This window comes from Amblyraja radiata, chromosome 15, assembly GCF_010909765.2.
Source record: "Amblyraja radiata isolate CabotCenter1 chromosome 15, sAmbRad1.1.pri, whole genome shotgun sequence".
Lineage (NCBI taxonomy): Eukaryota > Metazoa > Chordata > Chondrichthyes > Rajiformes > Rajidae > Amblyraja > Amblyraja radiata.
Genome location: NC_045970.1, coordinates 23440806 through 23468538, shown reverse-complemented (window position 1 = coordinate 23468538; position 27733 = coordinate 23440806). Strand labels below are relative to the sequence as shown.

Genomic DNA, 27733 nt, shown 5'->3' with positions numbered 1-27733 from the left:
GCATAACTAAGAGTAGTGGAATCTGTAAAGAGGAAACAAAAGTTTATAGTGAAGGGGGAGGGGGATTAAAATGGAGCCTGTGGCATAGGTTTTTCACAGGTGCTGGTGTGCATATGGAACGAGCTGGAAAAATGTTTTTCATGTGAGAAGTAATGCTAAATTATCTCCAAGTAAATTCTTTGAAATTTGGTGGAACCCAAACAGCATTGAGAATAAAGAAAGCCTCAGCTACTTGTGAAATTCTCTAACTGAAGAATGTGGATCTTCATAATAGGTTGCACGGTGTAATGTCCTTTCCAAGCAGAATGTAAGACTTGCTCAACCTGTACAGTTTTCATTTTCATTCCATTTGAGTACACCAACCACTCCCCGAGTTATAATGCAGGCAGAAGAGATGAAAATGACTTTCAATACGTTTGGAATTTCAAAAGTCTGCACTAACTTCTGAAGGAGGAACCTTTGAGAGAGCTGAGGAATTGTATTTTCCATTATTACCCTTTGCTACTCTATCGTTTAGAGATAAATGTAACCAGTTGTCAAACCTTTAGTCTGTGAATACCACCACCATCCTGACTAGGTTGCTGGAATGATAGTTTTGCAATATTTCCAATAATTTCTGGCTCCCTAAAATCTTCAGGGCACAAAATAAAAATGTGCAAAACAAATTATAAAGAAGTTTACGCCACATTTGAAAGGAACAAGAAACCCTGGCAAAATGCATGAAACAAGTGAACAAATATTTATTTTCCATGGTAACGTTATCGCACTCATGATGATGACTGCTAAGAGTATTTCCCAATACTTTCGAATAATTTTGTTTAAGTGACTGAAAATGGGAATGGCTAGCGATGATTCATTAAAAATTGTGAATGAAATTGATCAGTGAAATTGGGTGGGAAAACTTGACCAAGGTGCTCAATTACTGGAAAATTAAGAACAAGCTCCTCTTGGTGTAATCAATATTTGCTCCTCTTGGTGTAAATGATATGCCATGCAAAACTGTAAATTGAGTCCTAAACATAACTAAAATGAAATGAAAGTCATTTGCAGTGTGACAACTTTAATTTCTAAATCAAATTAAATTAGGAAAGATTTCTAGTCAGAGCCCAGTGTAAAAAAACACAATTGTATTCACAAGAGGCTTTGTCCAGAAAACATTAACAAGAGCGATTGATCATTTGCAACTGGCATGTGCTGAAAACTATGTGAAATATGGGTATTCTTTGTGCGGCAAATCAGGAACACTTTAATATAATATAAAGCATAGCACATTACAGCACGTGAACAGATCCCACAATGTCCATACCTGAACATGATGCTACCTCCTGGCAGCATGTTCCAAGCGCTCACTTTTCTCTGTGTAAAACCTTTTGCCTCACACATTTCCTTTAAACTTTGCCCTTCTCACCTTAAAGTGATGCCCTCTGGTCTTTTGCCAGTTCCACCAGAGAAAATGGTCCAAACTGTCCACCCTCTCTATGCCTCTCACACTTTTATATCTATCACGTATCCCCTCAGCCTTCAGGGAAAATAATCCAAGTTTTAAAGTCGGTAATAGTTTTATTCTCAGTTTCATTGTGACACTATTTTATTCATGTGCTAAGCGGATTAACTTAAAAACACACTAGATGCAAATAGCATTAAAATAAGCCAAATCTGTAGATGATATGATAGAAATTGCTAATTTGTTTCTCTAACTGGCTAGTATTTACTTGAGGATGAATTTTAAATGAAATGCCTTGATTATTTTAATACATATATAAAGGAATAGCTGAGGTACAGTTATAATCAAGGTATATCAAAAGTTTAGTTACCATTTTACTTTCTTCAGTTTCTTTCACTTGTCTGCATGCTCACAGATCAGAGGGAGGAGTGCAGCACGAAGACAAAGGGCCAATTGTGGTTCACATTCACAAGTAAGAGTTAGATCAGGACCTTTCCCCGTATCAGTAATATGTTTGATAATATTTTGCAATTATATCAATGCTTACAGCATTTGGAAATATCTGTTTTGTTCCACAAAGTGTATGTAAAAATAAAGTCTGAATTTTAAGAACAACCAGCTAGTTTGTGACATCCAGAATTCTATTGAACACAGCAGCTAATTTTTTCTAAAGAATTACATTGGATCAAACGTTATTAATTAGCTAAATGTTTTCTCCAAATAACTACTTAGTGCAGAATTTAGAAGATATTGAAAATGCTTTTAGTTATAATGCAGTGGTTGATTGGCTCAATTTTGAGTTATAACTCTTATAGTTTGTAGATTACTGATGGGCTCAGTTCATGCTGAAAATGTTCACATTTGGATACATTTGAGAACTAAACTTTCCAATGACTGTGATTGAGATTGAAGTAAAGTCCGACGTAAAAACAAGATGCAGATCTTCTATATTAAATAACTTGTTTGGGGTTATATTTCAATAAATCCAGTTTATGTTTTGAACACAAAATGGATTGTTAAAATTCTGAATGCTTAGAAGTTTGAGGTAGAAACACTGGCCGAGATTATTTATTTGTAATTCTATTATTTTCCTTTCATTTCCTATTATTCTATTTCTGAAAATCAATTGCAGTGGAATGTAAAGGGATTTTCCAAAGATGAAAACTTGATTGTGACTGAGTTTAATTCCTCTCTCAATGGTGTTAAAGTAAGACAAATTTGAGTCTAGTTTCTCTCTCCTCCTTATCATTGGCTTCACTCTGACTTCTCATGTGGTACAATGTACACGGTAATGATTTTTGAAGGAAACAAAAGCAAACTTACCTTTAAGATGGTGGGTTTTTTCAGCATTGCTAATTATATTTCCTCTCAGTGTATTGATTTCCTACACAGTACTGGTAGCATGCATTTTAAAAGTGACTCCTTCATTTTAAAATTAGTTTGTAAATGTGTTATCATATGTATTTGTAGTTATTAAATGGTTGAAGTAAATTAAAATTCTGCTTTAAAGTAACCTTCCTTTTGGCGATTAAAGGTGAGAATCAATATTTTGTCTTAACTGGATTCACAAAATATAACTTCAATTCAGACAAATGATTGCTTCATTGCATATTTCCAGACAGTCAAAAGTGTATTTAATATAGGCCAAAAGTCTAAATGATTTGTTTCCACACATGTCTCGTTCTTCAGGAAAGCACAAAAGACAAAAGCAAAATCCAGTTGTTTCAAGTGTTACCCCAAAAAAGTTTAATTAAAAATGTGTGAGACTGAAAGACAGACAGTTTCCTGTTGATTCTGAATTAATGAGTAACTTGATAGAAAAAAGACTACAATCCAATTCAACTACACAAAGTAATGTTGCATCTTGCTTTTGAGTTACTTCTGCGTTCCAGAATAATTCAGATCTTGCGAATGTTTATCGGTAAATATTGTTTCGCCAATGTTGATATAATAACAGTCATTCGATAGGTCGATGCATGCCAAATCTACTAATTGTGAAAGACTATTCAACTTTTAGATCTGTTAAGCAGAAACAAACAGATGATCAAATGAAGAACTGATAATTTCATTGAATTTGATAACGTGGTTTCATTATTCTTACAGTTAATTTCTACAAATGTTTTATTCCGAATTTATTTTGGATTAAATTGAAATTTACATTTTTTTCTACAGTATAATTGCTAACATTTCATTATGCATTGCCCATCATACTTTACTTCAACTAATGTAATTTAAGAGATTGTTGGCAACAACACTGGAAAGGTACTTTGACCTAAAGCTAATATAAACCAAGCTATTCATTTAACTTTAACAGAGTGTTTTGAAAATTTGACCTTGCAGGGGAGTTCTATTTTTTCCACAGCTTGTAAGTCAAATGCGATTTAATGTACTTCTACACAGACTAATACTTTTACCATTTTACGCTTGTTGTAGCAAAGAGACTGTACACCATTAATGGACACTCCCATCACAAAAGGGGCGCTCTACTCCAGAACCGGTGATGGTGAGGCTGTTGACACTCAAGCTGATGGACATCACTACAACCAGAGAGATTTGGATTCTGCTCTGAGAGCAGCTCGGGAGGAGGTAGGCCATCCACTCTTAAGTAGTGACTTTCTGTGTCAGAGTGTGTATCTCTGTCTATTCATGCGGTGGATAAGTTTGGCTTATAACAGGATCTGTCCTAATAACAACAAATTAAAATGTCTAAATCTTTTTGAATAGATTTTTGGGCATCTTTTCTCAAATTATTAAGTTTTGCATTTGTTTGACCCACTTTTGTTTTACTTCTCTGCATTTTTGGCATAGCCGACTGATGTAGCCTTTATAAGCTTTAGTTCAATTGGTTAATGTTATGCTTCCTCCCATTGTTTCAGATTGTCGAAAAGGAAAGGGAAGCGTCTGACTGGAAGAGGAAATACGACGAAAGTAAGCAAGAAGTTGTTGAGATGAGGTAGGTTTGTACAAAGCTCTGAGTCTACTGGGAATCCTGTGAATTGGAGAAGCCTGCTCAAAATTGAATTGAGTATTCTCTGCAAATAAACATTATTATCCATACAAACCAAATCATAATATCTTTGAAGGATTGGAATGATGGGGCAAATTTAAAATGTGATGCCAGAGGAAGCTTATTGGCTATTTATACAGAGGGAAAAATAATTTAATAAATGCCAAATGACCTACCATTAAGGAAATGGTCACTCATTCTGTAAATTTGGTTAAGTCAGCGGTGTGAGCAGCATAACCACGCCAGTACGAACTTTCAGTTACATTCATTTCTGAGTTTATATCTTTTCATAACATCGTCAAGGGCACCAGGATTTAGCACATTTAATATTTAATGGATTCATTAACACAACCATCTAATAGGACACCATTTCAGTTCCTCTGGCTTGCATTTCACTTTACACTTTTAACGTAGGATTATACTTTGCATAAACATGGGTATCCCCAAACTGTTTAAATATGCAAATCTGGCTTAAATTACATCTGGACCCGACTGCAATATAATGTAAACCAAGTCAACCATGTATTTGCGGTTTCTTGGGAATATGAAGAGAAGGTTTAAAAGAGAAGGATTTTAATATAATTTTGAACCCATGTGGGCTTTGAAAAACAGAAGAACTTTGTGCTCTTTGAGCACATCATTGGCAATCCCTCTTCCAGGTTTCCTTGGCTGTTATTGCCCCTGATCCTTACCCCAACCACTTCCCTTATTGCAAGCTATCATAGCAATTTGTCTTTCAACAAATTATTGAAACTGCAGAGTAACTCCGTGCAGTTCGAGTTTCATTGTACTCCTGCAGGATGATAGCACTTTTGTTCCCATTATTGCACACTGCCTGAGCCTTGCTGTTTGCTGCCCATCAGTTAATCCAATCTTCTGCTGCTCATGCGAAGAAGGTGCAGCCCAATGTAGCATTCATGACCACTAGATTACAGTGCCACAGACCTGGGTTCTATCCTGACCTCAGTTATTATCTGTGTGGAGTTCCCAGACACACAAAGTGTCTGAAAAATAATTACTATGGAGACAAATTTTGCAGCCTCAAAATTTAGCTCAAATGAATAACCTATCCATCAATTGAATTTTTGGTACAAGTATCTCATAAAAATAATTTTATCTGTAATAGATCTCTTCTGGGGGAAAGTTATCAGACTTGAATCACCGTGAACAACCCTAACCTCATCTCTTTCAATGAATTTTACGCTACAGAGGTTGCTCTATGTGCTATGTTTGTTTTTGCACTATTGTGGTCGAGCCTGCTCAGTATAACTGAGAATGTATTGTATATTTATTGTTGTTGTTGTTGTTGTTGTATCTAATGTGCTGGTAAAGATGTAGCAAGTAAGAATATTATTGTTCTGGTGCCTACGATAAATTAACACTCTTCTTGATATCTTCAGAAGTTAAGTTCTGTGAAAAACATCCACATTTTAAACTAACAGCCTAATATTTTGTCAATCATTATTCAAATCATTAATCGAAAACAACCACTTTAACATCTTTTCAGAATGATTTGCCAAAGACAATTCTTGAAATGCTTTATTATAAATCTATTAAAATGCTACTCTACCATAATTGATGTTTTAAATTAATCACTTTAAATTTATCTACAAGCATTTCCTCTCTTTTATACTGCAACTTTTCCTGTCGACAGGCGGATTGTTGCAGAGTACGAGAAGACCATTGCTCAAATGATAGGTAAAACTTTACATTATTTTATCTATTGTAGTTGCATTGTGTTTGATCTGCCTGTTTTTTTTTTACATTATCCAAGATGGTGAGCTAATAAAGTTAAAAGGGACAAACCATTTTTGGTATTTAGCTGAAAACTAAATTGTAATATTCTAGTTTTGCATCTCAATGCATTTGCATTAAGAAGTAAAAAAGGTTTTCAGCTTGTATAGCCTCTTCCATGAAAAGCTAACATACAATTAATGCAAACTCTTCTCTTTTTATAATAATGCCTGCGTTGAAACTTACTCCTATACAGACCATATTGCAACTGTTCAAATTGCTATATATTATTTTCCATCATTCCTCTGATATAGCCAATACTGTGCATGGAAATTCCAACCAGTTTAAACATGGAATTGTGAGAAATATAATCTCAAAGTCCCATGCTACAGCTAACTCCTTAATCCCCTGAATTGGAATGTAGTCTAAAATTGTCATTATAATTTATAAATTATAGTTCCTTCCTACAAATTGTAATTTATAAAATGCCTTTATAATTTGACTTTAATTTTGTGAACTTTAAGCATTGCCAACGATTGATATTCAGTGATTTATTGGTGACCATTACACTGAATTACAATACCATCGGTGCAAATTTATCCCGAGGTCATCCAGCCAATTACTTAGAAAGACCATAATATTCTCAATTTGTGCAAAGATGACAATGTTTTACTGTTCAATCTGGTCATGTTATTTCTGTGATTTTGTCTTGTGGCACTCTTTAGATTGTAAAAAGTTGTTTGGCAAGGTGGGGGGTGGTTGAGGAGTGGAGATCGGGGTTGCTTAGCTCCATCTTTCATTTACATTTCTTTGTTCTATCTTTTTCTCTCTGTCTCTTTATATTCTGTCATTGGGCTCTCTGCATTAATTTTGTATTCACAATACTTTTTCATTCTACTTATTTTCTACCATGACTCTTTTACTTCTCACTCTTTCATTTGGTTTTGGGACATATGGTTGGGACAGTAAAGATGGTGACAAGGGGGGGTTGGGAAAGGAAAATGTAGCCAGCTTCACAGGGCAGCTTTCAGGTTGTGCCATTCAGCAGAACTGAATGCAGGAATTGTGGACCCACAATAAAGACAGTTAAATGAGTAATATTACTACTTGTGCTACTCAGAATTCATCATGCTTAAAGATTCAGTTGTCCATATAGCCAAATAAAAATGTAATATAATGCAGATATAAACAATGAACACAAGCAGTCCCCTACCTTCAAATGGAATTAACATTTTTGGTGAGAACATGAGATAATTAAAGGAGATGAAGCTGTAGTTACTTTGCTTTTTGTGGACTGATAATTAGCTCTTTCAGTAGTTGTCATTGAACATTAGTACTCAAACTTTGACCAAAGTGAATGCTAGTAGATCACCATAATTTAGTGATCCAAAATGATTTAATCACCTCTTTTTTCTTGAATTGTAATATAATTCAAACTCGAAAATCTGCTCAATTCTTCAAAAAGTAACCATTTATGTAATTTGCCTTTCTGGCGTGTAAGCCTTATTTCACTGCTATGTAATGCTATAACTTACTATTTTTTTGCTTTTTCCAAATTCTGCTTTACTTTTTGCTTCCTCTCCTCCCACTTTTTTTATTTTTATAATTTGAACCTTTCTGACAGTTTTGAGTGTTTTTTTTCTGCTTACCTAACTAGTTGCCTTTTTCCATTATGCTTTCACTTTGCTTCTGGTAATTTGCTTGCAATGCAAATAAGGCAAGCCTGGTAAGTAATGCTTTTACACACTTTCATCACCAATTCCATACACCAACAGGGTAGTGGCAGGTGGGAATGGGGTTGGTGGGGGATATCATTTTTATTGCCCAACTATTGTTTTCTTTTGATAAAATATTTTAAGCATGTGGAGAATGGTTCTCTCCGTGAAGAATGCCTGTCAAAAAATACCAGCAGGCCAATCTGCCAGAAAATATAGTTTGTCCTTGTGAAGATTCATCATAATTCATCAAATCAAAACATCTGCTCACATGCTTTTGCAAATCATTTTGTTACTGTTAAAAATCTATTTGTATCATTGTCACAGATACATAGAGCATCAAGTCTGTGCTGGCTCTTTGAAAGAGCAGTCAGGTGTATTTCCATTCTTTGAAAGTAACTCTGTATGTTCTTCATGTTCAAGTACCTCTCCTGCACTCTTTTAAAGTAATTTGTGGGATCAGCTTCTATCTATATTTCAGGCAATCTTCCAGGTGCTGACAATTACCTAAGTGAATGATAATATGCATTTTGGCATTGGGTCATGTATCAATCATTTTTAATTTATGAACTCAATCTTTTGATCCACTCACAAGATGGAACAATGTTTCTTCTTGAAGAATCCACTTCATCTTGAAAACATTTTCATTTCAAGAAGGATTGGCTTAACTTTTCCAAAACTTTCTTCATCAGTGAAATCCTACAACCATTGTAGTATTCTGGTAAACCATCTACGAAGCCTTCCTGAAATGTAATGAACAGAAATGTCTATCATGTTCCAACTTTACCAGTGTTGCATAAAGTTCCAGCACAATTGCTTTGCTTTTATATTCTGTTATTCTCCACAAAAACCCAAAGAATTCCATTCTAAAGCCCCTATCAATTTACCTGACAAGACGTGTAGATAGGATCACCTGTGTCTCCCTATTTATCTAACTTCAGCCACTAATTGTAGTTATCTCATAATAAATATTACAAGATATTAATTTCTTATGCAGATTAATTTTCTTAAATGCTCCAATGACAACTATTGACATTTGTTTGATTTATATCAAATTCTGCTTCAGCAACTTGGAAGATTGGTTGGCAGACAGGAAGCAAAGAGTAGGAGTGAACGGGTCCTTTTCAGAATGTCAGGCAGTGGCGAGTGGAGGTGCCGCAAGGCTCGGTGTTGGGGCCACAACTGTTTATCATATATATTAATGATTTGGAAGAGGGAATTAGGAGCAACACTAGCAAGTTTGCGGAAACACAAAGCTGGGTGGCAGTGTGAACTGTGAAGAGGATGTTAGGAGGTTGCAGGGTGACCTGGACAGGTTGAGTGAGTGGGCAGATGCGTGGCAGACGCAGTATAATATAGATAAATGTGAGGTTATCCACTTTGGTGGCAAAAACAAGGGGGCAGATTATTATCTCAATGGGGTTAGGTTAGGTAAGGGGGAGATACAGCGAGACCTGGGTGTTCTTGTACACCGGTCACTGAAAGTTGGCGTGCAGGTACAGCAGGCAGTGAAGAAAGCTAATGGAATGTTGGCCTTCATAACAAGAGGATTTCAGTATAGGAGCAGAGAGGTTCTTCTGCAGTTGTATAGGACTCTGGTAAGACCACATCTGGAGTATTGCGTACAGTTTTGGTCTCCTAATTTGAGGAAGGACATCCTTGTGATTGAGGCAGTGCAGCGTAGGTTCACGAGATTGATCCCTGGGATGGCGGGACTCGTATAAGGAAAGATTGAAAATACTAGGCTTGTATTCACTGGAGTTTAGAAGGATGAGGGGTAATCTTATAGAAACATATAAAATTATAAAAGGACTGGACAAGCTAGATGCAGGAAAAATGTTCCCAATGTTGGGCGAGTCCAGAACCAGGGGCCACAGTATTAGAATGAGGCCAGTTCATTGGCTATATTTAAGAGGGAGTTAGATGTGGCCCTTGTGGCTAAAAGGATCAGGGGGTATGGAGAGAAGGCAGGGATGGGATACTGAGTTAGATTATCAGCCATGATCATATTGAATGGCGGTGCAGGCTCGAAGGGCCGAATGGCCTACTCCTGCACCTATTTTCTATGTTTCTAATAAAGGGGAGGCCATTTAAGACTGAGGTAAGAAAACAAAATTTCACCCAGAGAGTTGTGAATTTGTGGAATTCCCTGCCACAGAGGACAGTGGAGGCCAAATCACTGGATGGATTTAAGAGAGAGTTAGATAGAGCTCTAGGGGCTAGTGGAATCAAGGGATATGGGGAGAAGGCAGGCACAGGTTATTGATTGGGGACGATCAGCCATGATCGCAATGAATGGCGGTGCTGGCTCGAAGGGCCGAATGGCCACCTCCTGCACCTATTTTCTATGTTTCTATGTAACTATTCGCATTTTTAATTAAATTATGCAAGTAAGAAAATATTGTTTATGTTTTTTGTTCAATTACAATTATTTAAAGTTCTTGGCTTGTGCCCTAAGTAAAATCATGAAAAGTGAGAGAATGGTTTAACTGGACTTCCAATGCAGCAGAGAGGAAAGCAGGAATCCCTGCTATAAATTTGCTGATGCACGATTTTGATTTATATCAATAACTCACTAACGTGGCTGAGTAATTTTTAGTTTTTTTCCAATTGTAGTGACCTAATCTTGTGAAAAGCAGATTTGGTTTTTAATTTGTCCATTTTAATTTTCTTATTTTATTTTTCCTCAATGGAGTCTCCAAACCAGGATGGTGAACAAGTGAGTTTCTATTTTATAACTGGCTACAAGTGAGTTCATGAAACCACTGCTAATTTTCTCCTATTTTTACGCCAGTTACCTTACTCCAATTTGCTGCTTCCTTATTGAAGCGTAACTGAGATCTGTGCATCTGGTTGTGGAGAAATAGTATTTTCTCTTGAATCTCTTGAATACATTGGAGCCAGTGTTTGACACCACCATCCTATTCTGCCTTCGACAATTCATATTACTTTTTTTTTCTGTGATTATTGTAATCTGACAATTCCTTAAATGGAAAATTTAAAGATAGTTAAAGTAAAAATTCCATCAAATTTCCTTGAACAAGGCTGAAGATTTTCTGAACCACAAATTTAAACTCCTGAATTCTTTGACTAAGAAGTCACAAAATGAGTAACTGTTACATTTTAATGCCCCCACCACTTTTCTCATATTTATTCCCTTTTATTTGCCTATCATCTGATATCTATGAATGAAGAAACATACAAATATATGGAGAGGCCTGAGTAATTTTGCATTATTTTCCTGTTATTCCTTCCATCTCATTTTTTCATCATTGGCCAATTTGATAGTCTATTTTAATTGAGCTTGCTAGAGCCACATGGAAGGTGGAAATAAGTAGGGGCATGGTCCTTTCCCATTATCACTGAACTATCATTATCACTAAATTATCACTGAATTATCATTATCACTAAAGACATGTACATTTGTTTGTAACATGTGTTGTTAAAAAAAATGCTGTGAACACCTTTGGGTCTTGCATTTTAATTCTGATTTGTTGATTTATATGTCTCAAATTCATAATACTGGATTAAATTTAGGCATAAATACTATTATAGTAAACAATCCCAAAAAAACAAAACTCAGCACAAATTCAAGATTGTTAAAGGGTTGGCCACCATCATCTTTCTACCCACATGGTTTGAGTTTAACTACAATTAACATCATAAACATTTATTTTAGCAGGATGCAACGTTTATTTCAATGCAGAAGCGATGTTGACATTAATCAGGCTAATAAAATCGAACCTCTGTAGATTACACAATGATGGCTGAAATAAAATGTGATATTTGAAAATGTGCCAAGGACTGTGAATTCTTGACCATAAATCAAACTCAACGAATCAGACAGCATCTGTGGAGGAAAATGGACAGTCAACATTTTGTGGACTCAGATGAAGGGTCAGGTGAATGCTCTTGACTCGAAGTGTTGACAGTCTATTTCACTCAACTAATGCTGCTCGACTCGCTGAATTTCTCCAACAATTGATTTGTTTCTCCAGACAGCATTTACAGTCACTTATGTGCCCCCTGCAAATTCTTTATTTTGTTGATTATTGTTCATTCGAGTAGATCTATCTATCTGTCTAAATAATGATTCGATCATTTTCTTGTTTTATTTTTAGAACAGGGAGAATAATTTGCCTTTCTGTTTACAGCACTTATTTAAAAAGGCCTGTTTCTTTTCTATTTTTGATTCCATATATCCTTTCTTTGAATAACTGACCAACTCGTGTAGATTAATGCACTATTTTTTTCCCAATTTTCCCACTTTCTCTCATTTCCAGTTTTTTTTCCAGTGCTGACATTTTCCTGGTCTATTTGTATTGCTGCTTAGTTTAGTTCAGTTCTTCTTCTTATCGAGTCCACATACAAGATTAGAAGTTGTTCAGCCAGAGCTGAACACACTTCTCGGCATCTGCACACAATGGTGTCTGTCTTGTCGCTTCTTGTGCTTCTTGTGCGTGGTGGTGGAAAGATTGGTGGAAACAGGGCCACGACGTGAACGCTCTTTCCTTGACCCCTTTAGTTCAGTGTAGTTTAGTTTAGAAATACAGCATGGAAACATGCCCTTCATCCCGCTGGACTGACCAACAATCTCCCATACACTATCCCAGTTTCGCATCCTCCACACGAAGGCAACTTACAGAAGCTAATTAACCTAGAAACCTGCACATCTTTGATCTGTGGGAGGAAACTGGAGCACCCAAAGAAAACCCACCCAGTCACAGGACGAACTAACAAACTCTGTATACTTGGGTCAAACTTGGGTCTCCGGCACTGCGAGGCAGCAACTCCACCACTGTGCCACCCTGATTTTCTTAAACATGTCCACATTTTCCCTTTATTTTGGCAATTCCAACCACTTTGGAAGCTACCATCCTGTTACTGGACCATGTTTCTACTAATCTTGATGTCTTATCCAAATTTTTAAGTTTTATGCTTTCAACAGTCATGTGTCCAATATGTGAATATTGCTGTTCTAATTCAATGTAAAGCATGTCTGATTTCAACAAAAGTTACAGGATAACAAGAGTGGAAAACCTGGCTACAAAGTGTTGAAGCACAAATATGTGGTCTCTTATCGAGATTAGTTTTATTTGTCTGCATCTCTCCTTCACTTTCTGCTTTGGGCCTTGTCGTCAGATTCAGAATTTGACAGGAAATTATTTTCAGGGAAAAATACTGGAGATCCTGCAAGTTTCTCTCCAGGTCACACGCTGTTCTAACTTGGAAATAATTTGCCAGTCCTGCATCATAACTCGGAACAAATCCTGACATGCCTTGCCTAACTGTTCTGTATGATGACAGAATACAGCAAGTCAGAAGTGTGGTTCAACCCTTACTCAATGGAAATTCCTAATGGACATTAAATACCTTACTAATCAATGTCCATGTCCCATGAGAAGAACATTTGTAGACAGGCTACCAGCTAAAGAATAAACAAGAACATTCAGACCAACTTTGAATGTGTTACTTCATGTTGGTCTTACAAAGGGCTGGCTGGAGGTTCTGAACTAATTGTTCATATAAACATTAAATATTCTTGTAAAGTTACAGAACAGATGATAGAAATGTAATTTATATTTAAATTTGATTCAGAAATCCATTAATAAACTGTTGTTATGCCATCACCAGATGGCTGCTCGCAGCATCAGATGACTTCAAGCTTGTGTTGTAATTTTATTTAGCCTTTGACATATGAAGTGGAATTTTAACACATTGCAGCTAGATGAAACTATGTTAGGAATGGATTTTTCATAATGTTATCCATAATAAATGCTGGGACATTTGACCATTGTAGTCTACAGCCCTTGTGCCGGTCACGGAATTACTAGTATCTGATGGTATCTATGTGCATGAGTATGTAGTCTGTCCCTTAAAAGGTTTGAAGAAACGAAGATCAAGTAATCAAAGAAAGCTGGAATTAAAATATTATGTTAGAAACTATAAACAGAAAACTACTGGATTTGTGTAAAAATAAACATATGGTTCATTGGTGTTTTTCTACAAAATCTGTTCTTACCCAATCTAGCTAAATGTGACTCCAATCCCACTTATTACAGCACTGTTCAGGGGCAATTAAAGATGGACAACAAATTGTCAGCATTGTCAATAATTTCCTCATTCTGTAAATTTATAAATATATAAATATAATGATTTTTTTTTTTTTAATTCAATTATTTATTTGTTTAATACTGATTAATTTGATAGATTGATTCATTTCAGTCAATTCAAATTAATATTTCCATCTTATACAGATAAGCAAGTGCTTAGCCAGTACCAAGAGAATGTGTTATACACTGTTGGAGTATATTTTATGGGTCTTTTGTTTGATACAAAATGTCGAGGTGAAGATTTAGAAGCAGTTGTTGTTTTGACCAAAGTGAATGCTACAAAATCCTGTGATGATTTTGTTGAATTTAAGAACAAAGGAGAGATGTATTTCTGTTCCCTATTATATCACAGAAAGAAGTTTTGAAAGTTATAACAAAATATTTTAAACATTTTCCTTCTCTGTAAATCGTATCTTATCTTATGTATCTTATTATTTACCCAGACATCATCTTTGGGTAAATAATTGATCATCCAGAGACTGACAATGCTTAATTGAAAACCTCCTTATCTGTTAGATCAAAAATGTTCTCTCTTGATGTATTCATCTTTTGTATGGTGAAGAAAGCAAGAATTGATTGTCTAATTCCTCATCCATTCACTTTTTGTAATCTGGTTGACTTTAGGTTTCTAATGCAAATTTGTGCTGTGTGTTTTAACCTATTCAGTCTGCTGAGGTTTATCATTTCCCAAGATGTATTAGGTGCACTGGTAAAAGTAGCTTTTGAGAAACATAATATTATAATAGAAAAAATAACATGTATAGAACATTTATTTGGAAACTAAACTCTGCACTAAACTAAGCTAAAACGATTTGACTAATGGCTAATGACTTACATTGTGGTATTATAGATTAGAATAATAAAATGCACTTGTCAAACAAAAAGCAAATAACATTTTACTGCCAATTTTGTAGATGTCGTTTAGAATTGGGAACTTTATTTTAAACAAACATGGGTCTTGTTTTCCACAGAAGATGGTCACAGAGAAAAGTCTCTCTCCCATCACATGGTACAACAGCTAATAGTGGAAAAGGACCAGGCCTTGTCTGATCTGAACTCTGTGGAGAAATCTCTCGCGGAGCTCTTCAGGAGATACGAGAAAATGAAAGAGGTGTTGGAAGGGTTCAGAAAGGTGGGTTCATTAAGAAACTAATTTTCCAAATCTAAATCTAAACAATAGAGCATGCATTAAATTATATTTTATACATCAAAGATTTAGACTGGTACACTGAGGCTCCTGCACTTTTTCTCAGACAGTATAGGTGGCTCTGTGTACACAGTAGAAACGTGCAGCAGAATTCGTAGATTGTATAATTCATAGGATACTGTCTTTAAGCAGTTTAATTTATTCTTTCAAAGAATATTAATTACCTATTAATGCTCCTAATTTTTAAAAGTGGAATTATTAAAATTTCAACAGAGAAGCTGCCGCTGCCTCCATGTCACCCCATTGCCCTATTCACTCCACAGCCCCCACTTCCACTGCCGCCTCCATCTCTTTCTCACCCGGAGTCGTTAATATACACCACCTTAGAAGATGTTGGCGCCTGCGGGCGGAGGATGAGGTGGAGCGGGTGGGGGGGGGGGGGGGGGGGGGGAGCAGGGAGGTGGCAGTGCCCAGAAGAAAGCGTTGTCCCCAGGGGCTACAACGCGAACCACAACAACAGCCGCAGCAGCTGGTGAAGAAGGGCTCGCTGGTGCAGATCAGTGGCATCGACACCTAGTTTTAAGGTGAAATGACACAGAGTGCTGGAGTAACTCAGCAGCCTGAATCAGTCTGAAGTGTCCCAAAGTCACCTATCCATGTACTCTAGCGATGCTGACTGACACGCTGAGTTACTCCAGCACTTTCTGTCCTTTTGTGTATTAACCATTATCTGCAGTTCTTTGTTTCAACTACATACAATGATAATAACTTTACTCAGTGATAGCGGACAATCGGCAATAACTGACACCCCCCCCCGCTCCCATAGTCCGTAATAACAAGGGTTTACTGCATTCACTGTTAAAAAACAGAAATCAAGAATGTGCTGTCTGATTTGCTTTGTTTCTCTGCGAGTTTCACTTTAATAATATATTGCAAGGGAATTTAGCACTCAAATGCATGAAGAGTTTTGTGCTTCGTGTTTTTCCCACCATGTACCTTCTAAGATATGTTTGGGGTTTGTCCATTTAGATGCGAGTGAAGTCTTAAAAGTATGTTAGTTCTTGATTAGTGATGAACGACCTCCCCAACACTAACTTTTTTATACCGTATATCTCTTTATCACATCTTTTTTGTACGATTTGCTGTTGATTTGAACAATTTACACATCAAGCAAGGATTCTTCAATTAACTGGGAGTAGAGACAAACTGTTTCTTTCCCCATTTACACTGGTCCCAGGTTCCTGCGGGCGGCTGTTCTAGCAGAATGATAATGGGAAACTGCAGTGTAAAAAATCATGTGGGAATTCAGTGGATACGTGTAAGCCTTATGAATGTCAAGTATCTTTCTCTTCTCTTCAGAGCTGCTGCCTGTCCCGCTGAGTTGCTGTAGCATTTTGTGTCTATCTTCGATTTAAATCAGCATCTGCAGTTCTTTCCTACACATCTTTCACTTGCTGCTGACCACAAAATCTGGGCTACAATAATTTGTTTCAGTTTATATTTCTTTAAATCTTGACTCTGAAGGTTAAAGATGAGCTCAGTTTTGCAATAATCACAACCAGAAATCTATTATCCTTTGGGGTTCCTACAACGTGGAACTGACAGCAACTTCTGAAGTATGCAGTTGTGTAGTCAACAAACTGTAGAAATTCAACATTTGTTTTCAGTAATATCCCTTAAATTTCTGTTGGGAATACTATTCTATAAGCATTATCTTCAAAAATAAACAATCTTAAGAAAATGTGTTATGCTCTTACTGTATAAGTATTCTGAATATGTTGCACATTGGTTTGTTGGGGCATAAATAGGTCTTTACCCTACTTAGCAAGACATGACCAATAGGTGCAGGAGTAGGCCATTCGGCCCTTCGAGATTCAATGTGATCATGGCTGATCATCCCCAATCAGTACCCTGTTCCTGCCTTCTCCCCATATCCCCTGACTCCGCTATTTTTAAGAGCCCTATCTAGCTCTCTCTTGAAAGCATCCAGAGAACCTGCCTCCACCGCCCTCTGAGGCAGAGAACTCCACAGACTCACCACTCCCTGAGAAAAAGTGTTTCCTCGTCTACGTTCTAAATGGCTTACTCCTTATTCTTAAACTGTGGCCCCTGGTTCTGGACTCCCCCAACATCGGGAACATGTTTCCTGTCTCTAGCGTGTCCAAGCCCTTAACAATCTTATATGTTTCAATGAGATACCCTCTCATCCTTCTAAACTCCAGAGTGTACAAGCCCAGCTGCTCCATTCTCACAGCATATGACAGTCCTGCCATCCTGGGAATTAACCACCAACAGGGAGGTGGAAACAAAGGGCACAGGATCATTTTGTGCACATTTCTTTGAAGTTGGTGGTGAACATTGATGTTTCTTTGCTCGTAATAAAAACCACTTTGTACATTTTATTTTAAATTTGCCGTGATTTTGGACTAAAGTACTGATTTCCTCAGTTTGATCAGTATGCAAAATTAAATCTACAATGTGCGCTGATAGCAATTACGTGTCAAAGTCTTCCTAAAAGGCTACTTTGAGGAAACATATTCTCTTGTGTATCTATTCTGATCTTCAGGGCAATTACTTATTTTTGGCAGAATGAGGAAGTATTGAAGAAATGTGCCCAAGAATACCTTGCCCGTGTAAAGAAGGAAGAACAGCGGTACCATGCTCTCAAAATCCATGCTGAAGAAAAGCTTGACAAGTAAATATTCTGTTTACTATTGATAATTATTAACCATTTAGGGGTAGTAATTTGTCTTTCATCAATAAATACAATTAATGACAAGGAATTTGCATGGAAGTACATGATTAGACCCAGTGCAAGTTTTTTTTCATTGATATCACTAATGGTGAATTGCTCTGGGAAATAAAAGTTAGTTCACATTTTTAGATTATTTATAATTATTTAATGTTTTTATTTTGTTTAAATTTTTGACTTTCGATATAAGGTTTACACGTTTTGATACTTTAATGTTTAACAGTTATTGCATCCAACATTCATAATTGTTCACGTTGGTTAACCTTGTGATTGTGATTTATTCATCCATCTATTCACCACTCCTGTCAACAAATCCCATCCCACATCCATAATATCCTCTGTAATGCTATTTCCATCTCAAAGGCCTTCCTGCTACCATGCAGCCCATTGCTGTTAGGGATCAGGCCAGCTTATCTCAGCAAGTTGCCTGGGGATCCACATGAGGTGGGTGGGAACATTTCTTATGAGCAGCAGCAAGCATGGGAAGCTCAGCACAGACCACATCTTTTGGGCTATTATGTAGAGTAGGTGTAACGGTTGAAAATTGTATCTGGTATAGCTGATTATGTCACGTTGTAATGCAAAGCAGTAGAGAATATGCCCATAATAAAACATTATGAGAAAGCTAACTTGATATCTACTTGTGCATTCACTGAAAAATTATTTGAATCTTAGAGCAAATACTGAGATTGCCCAAGTGCGTGCCAAGTCCAAATCAGAGCAGACAGCCTTCCAAGCCAGCCTACGGAAGGAACAGATGAAAGTGGAGTCATTGGAGAGAACTTTAGAACAGAAGGTAATTCAATGTGTTTTAGAAGCAAATGTTTTTTCTACTTTTAAATTGGCAAGTTTGAACACTTTGAGTGCAATTTCTTTTGTTGATGGTAATTGTGTAACTAATCCCATTCTGTCTTGAATATTATATTTTCAGATATATACTGCCTGCAATTGTACAAACTAGCTTATGGCTCTTTCTGTTTTTCTCTGAAATCTATGGGCAAAATGTTCCTGTCCAAGGAAAATTCATAGTTATTTCAGTTTAATAGCGGAAAATTGTTTTTTTTACTTCTCTCCTATGAAAATTGGTCCATGAGGCAGGAGACAATTTATATCTCTCACTAGACCAAGGGGGACCCGTTGGGTCCCATCTCCTCAACGCGTGGTTGCGGGGGGGGCTGCAGCGTCACACACACACTATCCACCCCACACATACACAGGGGGGGAGGGGGAGGGGTGAGAGGAAGATGGAGGGGGGAAGGAGAGGGAGGGGGAAAGGGGTGGGGGAGGGGTTAAGGGGGGGCAGAGGAGGGGAGGGGGAAGAGAGAGGAGGGGTGAGAGAGGAGGGGGAGAGAGGGGTGGGGGGATAGAGAGTAGAGAGGAGGGGGGGGGGGAAGGAGGGGGAGAGGATGGGGGTAGAAAGGAGTGGGAGGGGTGAGGTGGAGGGAGGGTGGAGGGGGAGGGGCGGGAGAGAGGGGAGTGGGGGCAAAGGGAAGGGGATGGAAGTGGAGGGGAGGGGTGTAGGGGGGCAGAGGGGGGGGGAAGGCGGGGGAGAGAGAGGGGGGCAAAGGGAGGGGGAGGGGAGTTGGGGCTGAAAGAGGGGCAGAGGGGGGAGGGAGAGAGAGGAGGGGGAAGAGAGGGGAAGGAAGGAGGTAGAGAGAGGGGGGGGAGTGGGGGAGAGAGAGGAAGGGGGACAGAGGGGAGAGTAGGGGGAGAAGGGAGGGGGAGGAGATGAAGTTGAAGGGGAGGGGAGAGGGATGACGTGCAGGGAGGGCAGAGGGGGGGAGAGGGGAGAGAGTGAAGGGGGGAGAGAGGAGGGGGAGTAGGGGAAAGGGAGGGGGAGGGAGGTGGTGGGGAGGTAGTGGGGATGGAGAGTGAGGAGGGGGGTTAGAGGGGTGTAGAGGTGAGGTAGAGGGGGGGGGAGGGAGAGAGGGAGGGGGAGGGGGATAGAGCGTAGAGGAGAGAGAGGAGGGTGGTAAAAAGGGGGAGAGAGGGGGAGGGGAGGGGGGGAGGTGGTGTGAGGAGAGGGGAGGGGGGAGAGTGGGGTAGGGAGAGGGAGTGGGCGAGAGAGGAGGGGGAGAGATGGGGGGGAGGAGAGGGGAGGGGGGGAGAGGTGGAAGGGAGCCGGGCGGGCGAGTGGGCTGCGAAAAGCGGAGAGACCCCAGGGAGAGAGAGAAAGAGAGCTCTACTACAGGGCCCGACTCTCTGCATCTCTCTGGAAACCCGAAGCGGATAGCAGCAGGGGGGAGGAGCAGGATAGGAGCGGTTAGCAGCGGGGAGTGGGAAGGGGTGACTTCACTCGCTGCGCGTGGAACATCACGCAGCACGCCGTGAGGAGAAAGTTCTTGTAAAGCAAACCGGGAAGCTTATGAGTGCTCGTGACCGCGGAAGCGCTTTGAAGCTCCCGGAAGCGCCATTGGGATCTGCAGAACAGAGCCCACTTGCTCGAGGGGGGGGGGGGGGGGGGGGGGGGGTGAGGGGGGAGGGTGGTGACGTCACTCCTGGAAAACAGTGCCCAGCAGGCAGCATGTTGTAAACTGTGCAGCTGGTTGCGAGGAGCAAAGGCATTGTGACGTCATCCAGCTGGATTCAGCACTTTAGATTTTAAAAAGATGTCTGATTGGTGAACCAAACTAACCAACCCCTCACACACACACACACTAACCACCCCCCCACACACACTAACCACCCCCATTGATATTATATTAATATTATTCATTCACTCCTTTTACCCCATCCCCGGCCCTATCCACTCACGTATAGCCCCCAACTCGCAGGCGTGGGTAGAGAGGGAGGGGGGATAGAGAAAGAGGGGCACAGATAGGGACACAGAAGCACAGAGAGGGACACAGAGGCGCGCAGAGGGGGACACATAGGGACAGAGAGGGACTCAGAGGGATAGGGAGGCAGAGGGAGGGTCACAAAGGCAGAGAGAGGGACACAGAGGCAGAGAGAGGGACACAGAGGCAGAGAGGGGGACACAGAGGCAGAGAGGGGGACATAGAGGAAGAAAGGGACACAGAGACACACAGGGCGGCACAGAGGGACAGAGAGGGTGGGCGGGGAGTGAGGGTGCGTGAGGGGGGCAGAGAGGGGGCGAGGGGAGAGTGAGGGGTTGGGGGGGCACGTCATTAGAGGTGAGGGCTGGTTCTTGAACGCAATAATCACTCGCTCCCTCGCTGTTTGTTGCATTTACATGAGATTCTCAACTAATTAAGATTTTATTTTTGTATGCATAATCAATAGTAAATGCTCCCAATTGTGGTGCCATCGAAATTACCATGGCAGAGTTAAATTAGAGATTTAGCACATGAGTTAACATTTAGAATGGAAGTGTTTATCTACATGCATTGGTCTGGCTGAGGCAAAAGAAGGAAAATGCCCCAATCTATGATTGCTGAAGTACACGAATGGAAGACCTAGTTGCTGAGGAATCAGGTAAGCAGGTAGGACCAAATATCAGAAGTGAACTTTGTGTGAGGTGCCTCACAGCTCATCGGGAAATTCTGGGCTTTAATTCTCAACAACTGACACTAAGAAATACTGCCGGTCTGAAATCATGAGATATTGGACAAAGAGGTTCCTTTTTAGCCTGGGAGTTTTTGCCTTTTAATTAACCTTTCACAGCATTTTATAATTATACAACTCAAGCATTAATCCAGAGAACAAATAAAATAACTGATGAAATGCATCAATTAGTATGTGCTTTACAAAATTGCATTCTCATTTGTACATATTTTTTGAACTGTTTATTACTGCAATCTTTTCTGTGCACACTAAAGACATATTATGAGAATGGCTGTTAGTAGAGCAGATACCTTTGTCTAGCTGTGCGTTTTCTTAAACCTGGAAAAATGTACATTCAATATATTTCTGGTTTCTTTTCAGAATAAGGAAGTGGAAGAACTGACAAAAATCTGTGATGAACTGATTGCCAAAATGGGGAAGAGTTAATGTCGCCTATTTTTTTGTTGTTGTTGATTAGTGGGGAAATACTGAGTGCAATAAAGCCTGTGGTGCAGTAATGAATGCTGACCTATGTGGACATTGTGGTTTTCACCACATTTTAGTGCACTATTTCTCTTTCATATGAGGACTGTTTAATGTGTGTAGCAATCAAATGGCCCTTGCAAATTTTCCTTTTACTGTCTGCTGTATTGTAGTATGGCACAAGGCAAGTTGATGTAAAAGTTCCTGTATCAGGGAGATTGGTCCTTCAAAGGCTAGATAAGATGTGTTAGATATTGAGATTGATTTATATTTTTTGTTTTTTTATGGGTTTCCATGTATTGTGTTTAAAGTTTGAATATACTGTACATTACTGCAAGAGGAGTCTTGCCAATTTTCAGTGAAGCCTTAAGAATCTAGACTTGATCTGCATAATGAATTTGTAAAAACGCATGTGTCAATGAAGTTCTCTATTGTAAATAAAATTTAGTTTAAAATCACAATTGCTGTTTTTTAAAAATGACTGATTTTAATTTTATCTCAGAGCAGTCTATGCAAACTTAACTCTTTGGAGGAAACCTATTGCAATATTTGAGATGGTTACAATTTTTCAGACACTCCAAAGTTTGCTGCTTTGATACTAAAATATATCTATTTAGATTGACGTTAATTTCTTTTTTTAAATGTTGATCTGAAAGAAATCAAAAGGATGTGTATTTATTCTGACATTGCATTCTGTTCTCTATACCACTCACACCCATTTCAGTTTTGCTGTACGATTCTTGTTCGTAGCCAGTTTCTAAAACAATAAAGACATTAGATCATCTGAATTGATTTCCACCTGCTGGTGTTTTTGACATGTACTACCAAGTGCAAGTTGGAATTCGAGGCACATTGTTGGTTTATATTTTCTCATCATTTTGATATGGTGTTAATATTTCAAAGAAGTTAGAAGATTAGATCATATTAGGCTAAATTAATCTGTATCACTTTCAAATATTTTCTTTTTATCCACTCAACGGCCTACTCTCCTTCTTCTCTCCAAAGCTTGAATTCGCAGCCCACCTGATCATCTCCATAACAGACCACCCTTCCCCAAATTATCTCCTGTTTAACATTGCCATTATACCTGATTGTTTTCAAAGATAATCCCAGGCCATCGATTTATAATTAGATAATTTATAATTCAGATTTCCAACCTGATTGTCTTCACAATGGGACTTTCTTCCTCTTTTCCTATTTGCATCCATCCTAAGACTCTCTTATCTGTGATTTTCTCTCAGCACCATTTCATCCCCATTCTGGTGTCCAGCATTATTTTCATTATTTCCACCTTTGAGCAATGGGGCACCATCATGAAGGAAAGTCAGTATTTTGAAGTTGGTTGTAATTCGTAAAGTAAAAACATAATACGTGTAGGAACATGCTATTTGACTTTTCAGGCCCGGTCTTTCATTTTTCAAGATCCTGGCTAATTTTCTGGCCCAGTGACTGACCAAGGAGCCCATCTACATTAGTCCCACCTGCCCATGTGTGGCTCATTTCCCTATAAATTGTTCCTATCCATGTCCAAATGTCCATGTAGCCTATGGAGGCTTAAATATTAATGCTTAATACTGTATATTAGAAAATTGGTTCAACATATATGCAGTTGCCATAGGAGGTCTGCCATTGATGGGTTTTGTAAAAGACAATATATGCAAATATGTTATTGCATAATTGTGCAAGATGAAGCTCAGAAGCACAATTGGACTTTTTCTTTACCGGTCATCCCCACATTTCCAACACCTGAGTTACATATGAATAACCTGAAACATTGATTCTTGGTTCTCTATCCACTGATGCTGCCTGGCCTGCTGAGTAAAGCTATCAAAATCCAATCTTATTTCACGTGGTATGTACTTTATTTTGTTTCCATGAGGGTTTATAGAATGTTGCTGACTTCTATGCTTGCATTTAGTCACTGGAGCTTAATGGTACTCACTATGACTGTAAAGCAAAAAAAATTGCGTATGCTAAAATAAAAATAGAAATGTTGGATAGACTCATAAGGTCAGGGAGCATCTGTGAACATAGAAAAATAATTAACATGTCAGGTCGATGACCATTCATGGGAAACTAACCTATGTTTTGGGGCAGCTGTATATCCTTATCAGAGGGTTGGACCAAACCATACAGGTGTTTTGACAGTAGCAGTCTTCTTTGCTCTTTTCTGTAAATGTCCCTCAAATCAGTCTGAAGAAGGGTCTCGACCCAAAGCGTCGCCTATTCCTTCTCTCCAGAGATGTTGCCTGTCCCGCTGAGTTACTCCAGCATTTTGTGTCTATTTTAGAGTTGACTGTTGGAATTACCCCATTTGACATTAGTAAGTTTTAGACTGTAACACCTTTTTTGCTACGGTCCGTATGGGTCTCGGTGGAATCATACAAGACAATACATATTGGAGCAGGAGTCGGCCACCTGGCTGGCTCGTCGAGCCGACCGCCGCCATTCAATACGATCACGGCCGCTCTGCCCCAAGCCTCAACTCTTCTGTGCCAGTCCACGATGGGGTCTAGTTTTAATGTTCTGTTACACTGTACGTGTGTGTATCTGATGCACAGTTAGTGTGCCTGCCTGCCTGCAGCAGGAGGTCGAGTCGTGGCCGCAAGGTCTGGCGCTGCACTTGGGTTTCCAAGGAGACCGCGTCTCGGCTCACCATGGGAACCAGTATTCGGCCCCGGCGTTGCCTGGCGACGGGGTCTAGGCCTAGGGGCAGCAGAGTAAGGTTTTACTGGGTATCTGTAATTAATATGAACGCGGGCGGAGAGAGAATGAGCGGTGACTCGGGATGGAGGAAGGAGAAGGAAGGGGACGACAACGACGCGGGAGAGTCGAGGAAAGGCGCGCTGCAGCCCAGGATGTCTGTGGCCTACAGCCCGCGGCTTCCGAAAATGCGCAGAAACACGAGCGGGCGTTCGACGTAAGTGAAGCGGCGGCGCGGGGCGGGGCGGGGCGGGAGCAAAGATTCTAGAGGAGCTCCTCTATAAACTTTGGGCGGGAGTTTGTTCCGTGGCAGCAAATGCCTCAAGTCATGGCTATGCTATCAGCAAACCTGCAGGGAGGGGTGACCCGCCTCGGTCAGCAATGCCAATGCGGCAAAGTATACACGTCTACTTTAATGGTTACAGTCGACAACTTTACAAAGTTCCAGCGTGTGCATTCGATTCAGAATATTACCAATGAGACTCATTTTGTAGAACCCTGCATTTAAAAGCTATTCTGTTGGTGCAAATATGTCGATCTAACTTTAAACGTGGGAATTTATTTTTGTGATTTAAAATATTTTAATGTCTATTTTTGAATTTTTTTACTTGGCATGAGTCGTAAATATTGGAAAATTATGCGATTTTAATGAAACTTGGAAATGGAGAATATTCGTTGATAGCTTTTGAAAGTATATTTCAATCATTGAATATAACATTTAATTAAAATGTCCATGCCATCCATTCTGATACCAAAAATTCATATTGAATATCTATTAGTAAAATTCCTTCAGGGTTGAGGTTGACCTGCATCAGTTTTCTGATCAATAATCAATCAATCAATGATCAATGGTACTTTATTGTCACACGTACCTTGGTATAATGAAATTCTTTGTTTTTGCATACAATCCGGTATAATCATACAGCAGACCATCCAGTCAGTATGCAAAGACTCGCCATGTTTCTGGCGCTGACAAAGTTATAAAAAAGTTCACCGAACAGTATATTTCCTTGCAGCCGCAAACCAGGCCTGCCTCCGTATGAGGTAGCAGGTGGCCCCCCTTCGGTCTTGCCGGGTCCCCCTTCGATCTTGGCAGCCCCCGCCGGGTCCCCCTTTGATCTCAGCAACAACCGACTGTTGTCCCCCATGATTTTCAGCGGCTTCACGACTGGGTTCCCATTTCGATCTTGGTGGCACTGCATTGCTCTTGGCTCTCGGCAGCCCGCCCGCAGCTCGGGAGCCTTTTGCAGCTATGTGAGGATGTTAGGATGCGAAGACGGGCTGTTGCGATTCCTTTCTCCGCATGCTGTTCGACGGGATTCCTTTTGGTTCCTTTTGGTGAAGAAGGGTTTCGGCCCGAAACGTCACCTATTTCCTTCGCTCCATAGATGCTGCTGCACCCGCTGAGTTTCTCCAGCATTTTTGTGTACCTTCCTTTTGGTTCTAATGTGGCTGATGAGGCCATTGTGTGACCTGCAGATTCTGCCACATGTGGGAATTATATGCTTTTGTTTGAATAGACAGGTGTATTAACTGTGAGTGGTGTGCTCCTTATGGCTTTTGCACCAGTTTTATTCTGTTTTCTCTGTTGTCCTTGCCCAAACTGAAAGAGGCAACAGAAATGTTTCCAGAAGTAAATCGACATAGAAAATCTCTCAACCTCCAAGATATCCCTTTTCAAAGAGGACCTCATGGGAAAGCTCACAGACACCAACCAAATGCCGAGTCCCCAGCATCTGAACGATGCTGAAGTTCTCCATAAATAATATCTGCATATCCCACTAGAATACCTTGGGATGGTTTAATGAGGGTGACTTAACAATCCAAGAGCTAATTAACTGTAAACATAAGGTATTTTTGTCTTGAAAACTTCACCGTGCAAAAAGGGAAAAAATAAATGGTTCTAAAAAGCACCCGAAGAGTGAAGTCATATCTGTAAAGCCAATGACCAAAAGCACTTTTGATGGTTGGAAAGATGCGGGAGATGCAGCAATTCACTGATAAGCATAACGTGCACAAATTCTGCAGGACTGTTAAAACCATGTTAAGGCTCAACAGAGCTAAGAACAGAAATAGATTAAGGATAGTGAAACATTATGATATTGTCCTGTCATTAGAAACCCAGATTCCATTTCACAATGAACAAAATGGTTCTCTCTTACCTTCCCATCCTTCTCCACTGAGGAGGATGCAGAGAAAAGACAAAGGCATTTATTGTCACATACACCAATTGGTGCAGTAAAATTTGAGTTAACATGCAGCACACAAATAAGATAAGCACAACACTTTAGAATTTAACATAAAACATAAAAAACATCCCCCCACGGTGGAATCAACGTTTCCCACTGTGAGGGAAGGCACCAAAGTTCAGGCCCTCGAACGTTCTCAGCGGCCTGGAGCCTCCGAATCGGCCGCTTCCTACCACAGGCCGAGCTGGGTGGAGACTAAACGTTGGCGACCTCAGCGAGATCATGTTTTGTAGGACACAATATATATGACTTCTTAAACTTTTTGTAGGACACAATATATATGACTTCTTAAATGCAGGTATCAGCAACAGCAAATACTGTTTTTTGTTAAAATATTCCTCTGTATGGCTGATTTATAGTATGTATATTGATTGTCATTGCTTTTTCTACAGTAGCATTAGTTTTCAGGTCTTTGATCTTTAATCAATTCTTTAATGTTTGTTGAATCAATAGTATATTAATTCTGTTGCTGTGTGTTAATAATAAAAGTTTTCTGTGGTGACATCACAGTTGTATTTTTCTTGATAATATACGATGTTAAAAAGCACAGAAGCTTCAAAGGGCCAAGTCATTTTGGAAAATGTGAATTTATAGAAGATTTACTGTGGTGGTGTGGATAAGGAGTGAGAAGGATGAATAGTCCTTGGATGCAGGTAGGTTTAACCATAGGTGATTATTAGTACATAGTTAGCATGTGTAAAAACTGATGGGTTATCCAGTCACTGCTTGCAGAAGCTTATCATGGCATGAGAAGTCTACACAAATAGAGGTAGTTCTGCTTTAATGTAATAGTTGCATTCCTAAGAAATCTTGTAGAAAATTATGGCACAAAACAATTTTGTCAATGAGGAAAATGGGGTTAAGGGCTAGAGAGTTACAGAC

General features: G+C 39.4%; 1 protein-coding gene across 13 annotated transcripts in view; it reads left to right on the top strand.

The window, feature by feature from the left end:
- tacc2 (transforming acidic coiled-coil containing protein 2) overlaps window positions 1-22687 on the top strand; it is a 225407-nt gene extending 202720 nt beyond the window's left edge. For 5 of the 13 annotated variants that reach the window (XM_033033794.1, XM_033033792.1, XM_033033793.1 and 2 more), the window contains 9 exons: window positions 1860-1916; window positions 3878-4030; window positions 4321-4397; window positions 6106-6149; window positions 7903-7911; window positions 14985-15145; window positions 17749-17855; window positions 18588-18708; window positions 21798-22687. In XM_033033794.1, the coding sequence (XP_032889685.1) occupies window positions 1860-1916; window positions 3878-4030; window positions 4321-4397; window positions 6106-6149; window positions 7903-7911; window positions 14985-15145; window positions 17749-17855; window positions 18588-18708; window positions 21798-21863 (795 nt within the window). In that variant the 3' untranslated portion in view covers window positions 21864-22687. Of the gene's footprint in view, window positions 1-1831; window positions 1917-3877; window positions 4031-4320; window positions 4398-6105; window positions 6150-7902; window positions 7912-14984; window positions 15146-17726; window positions 17856-18587; window positions 18709-21797 lie in introns of those variants that run through there. The other 8 variants (XM_033033798.1, XM_033033795.1, XM_033033789.1 and 5 more) reach the window with 5 other exon arrangements.
- Window positions 22688-27733: the final 5046 nt, after the last annotated feature.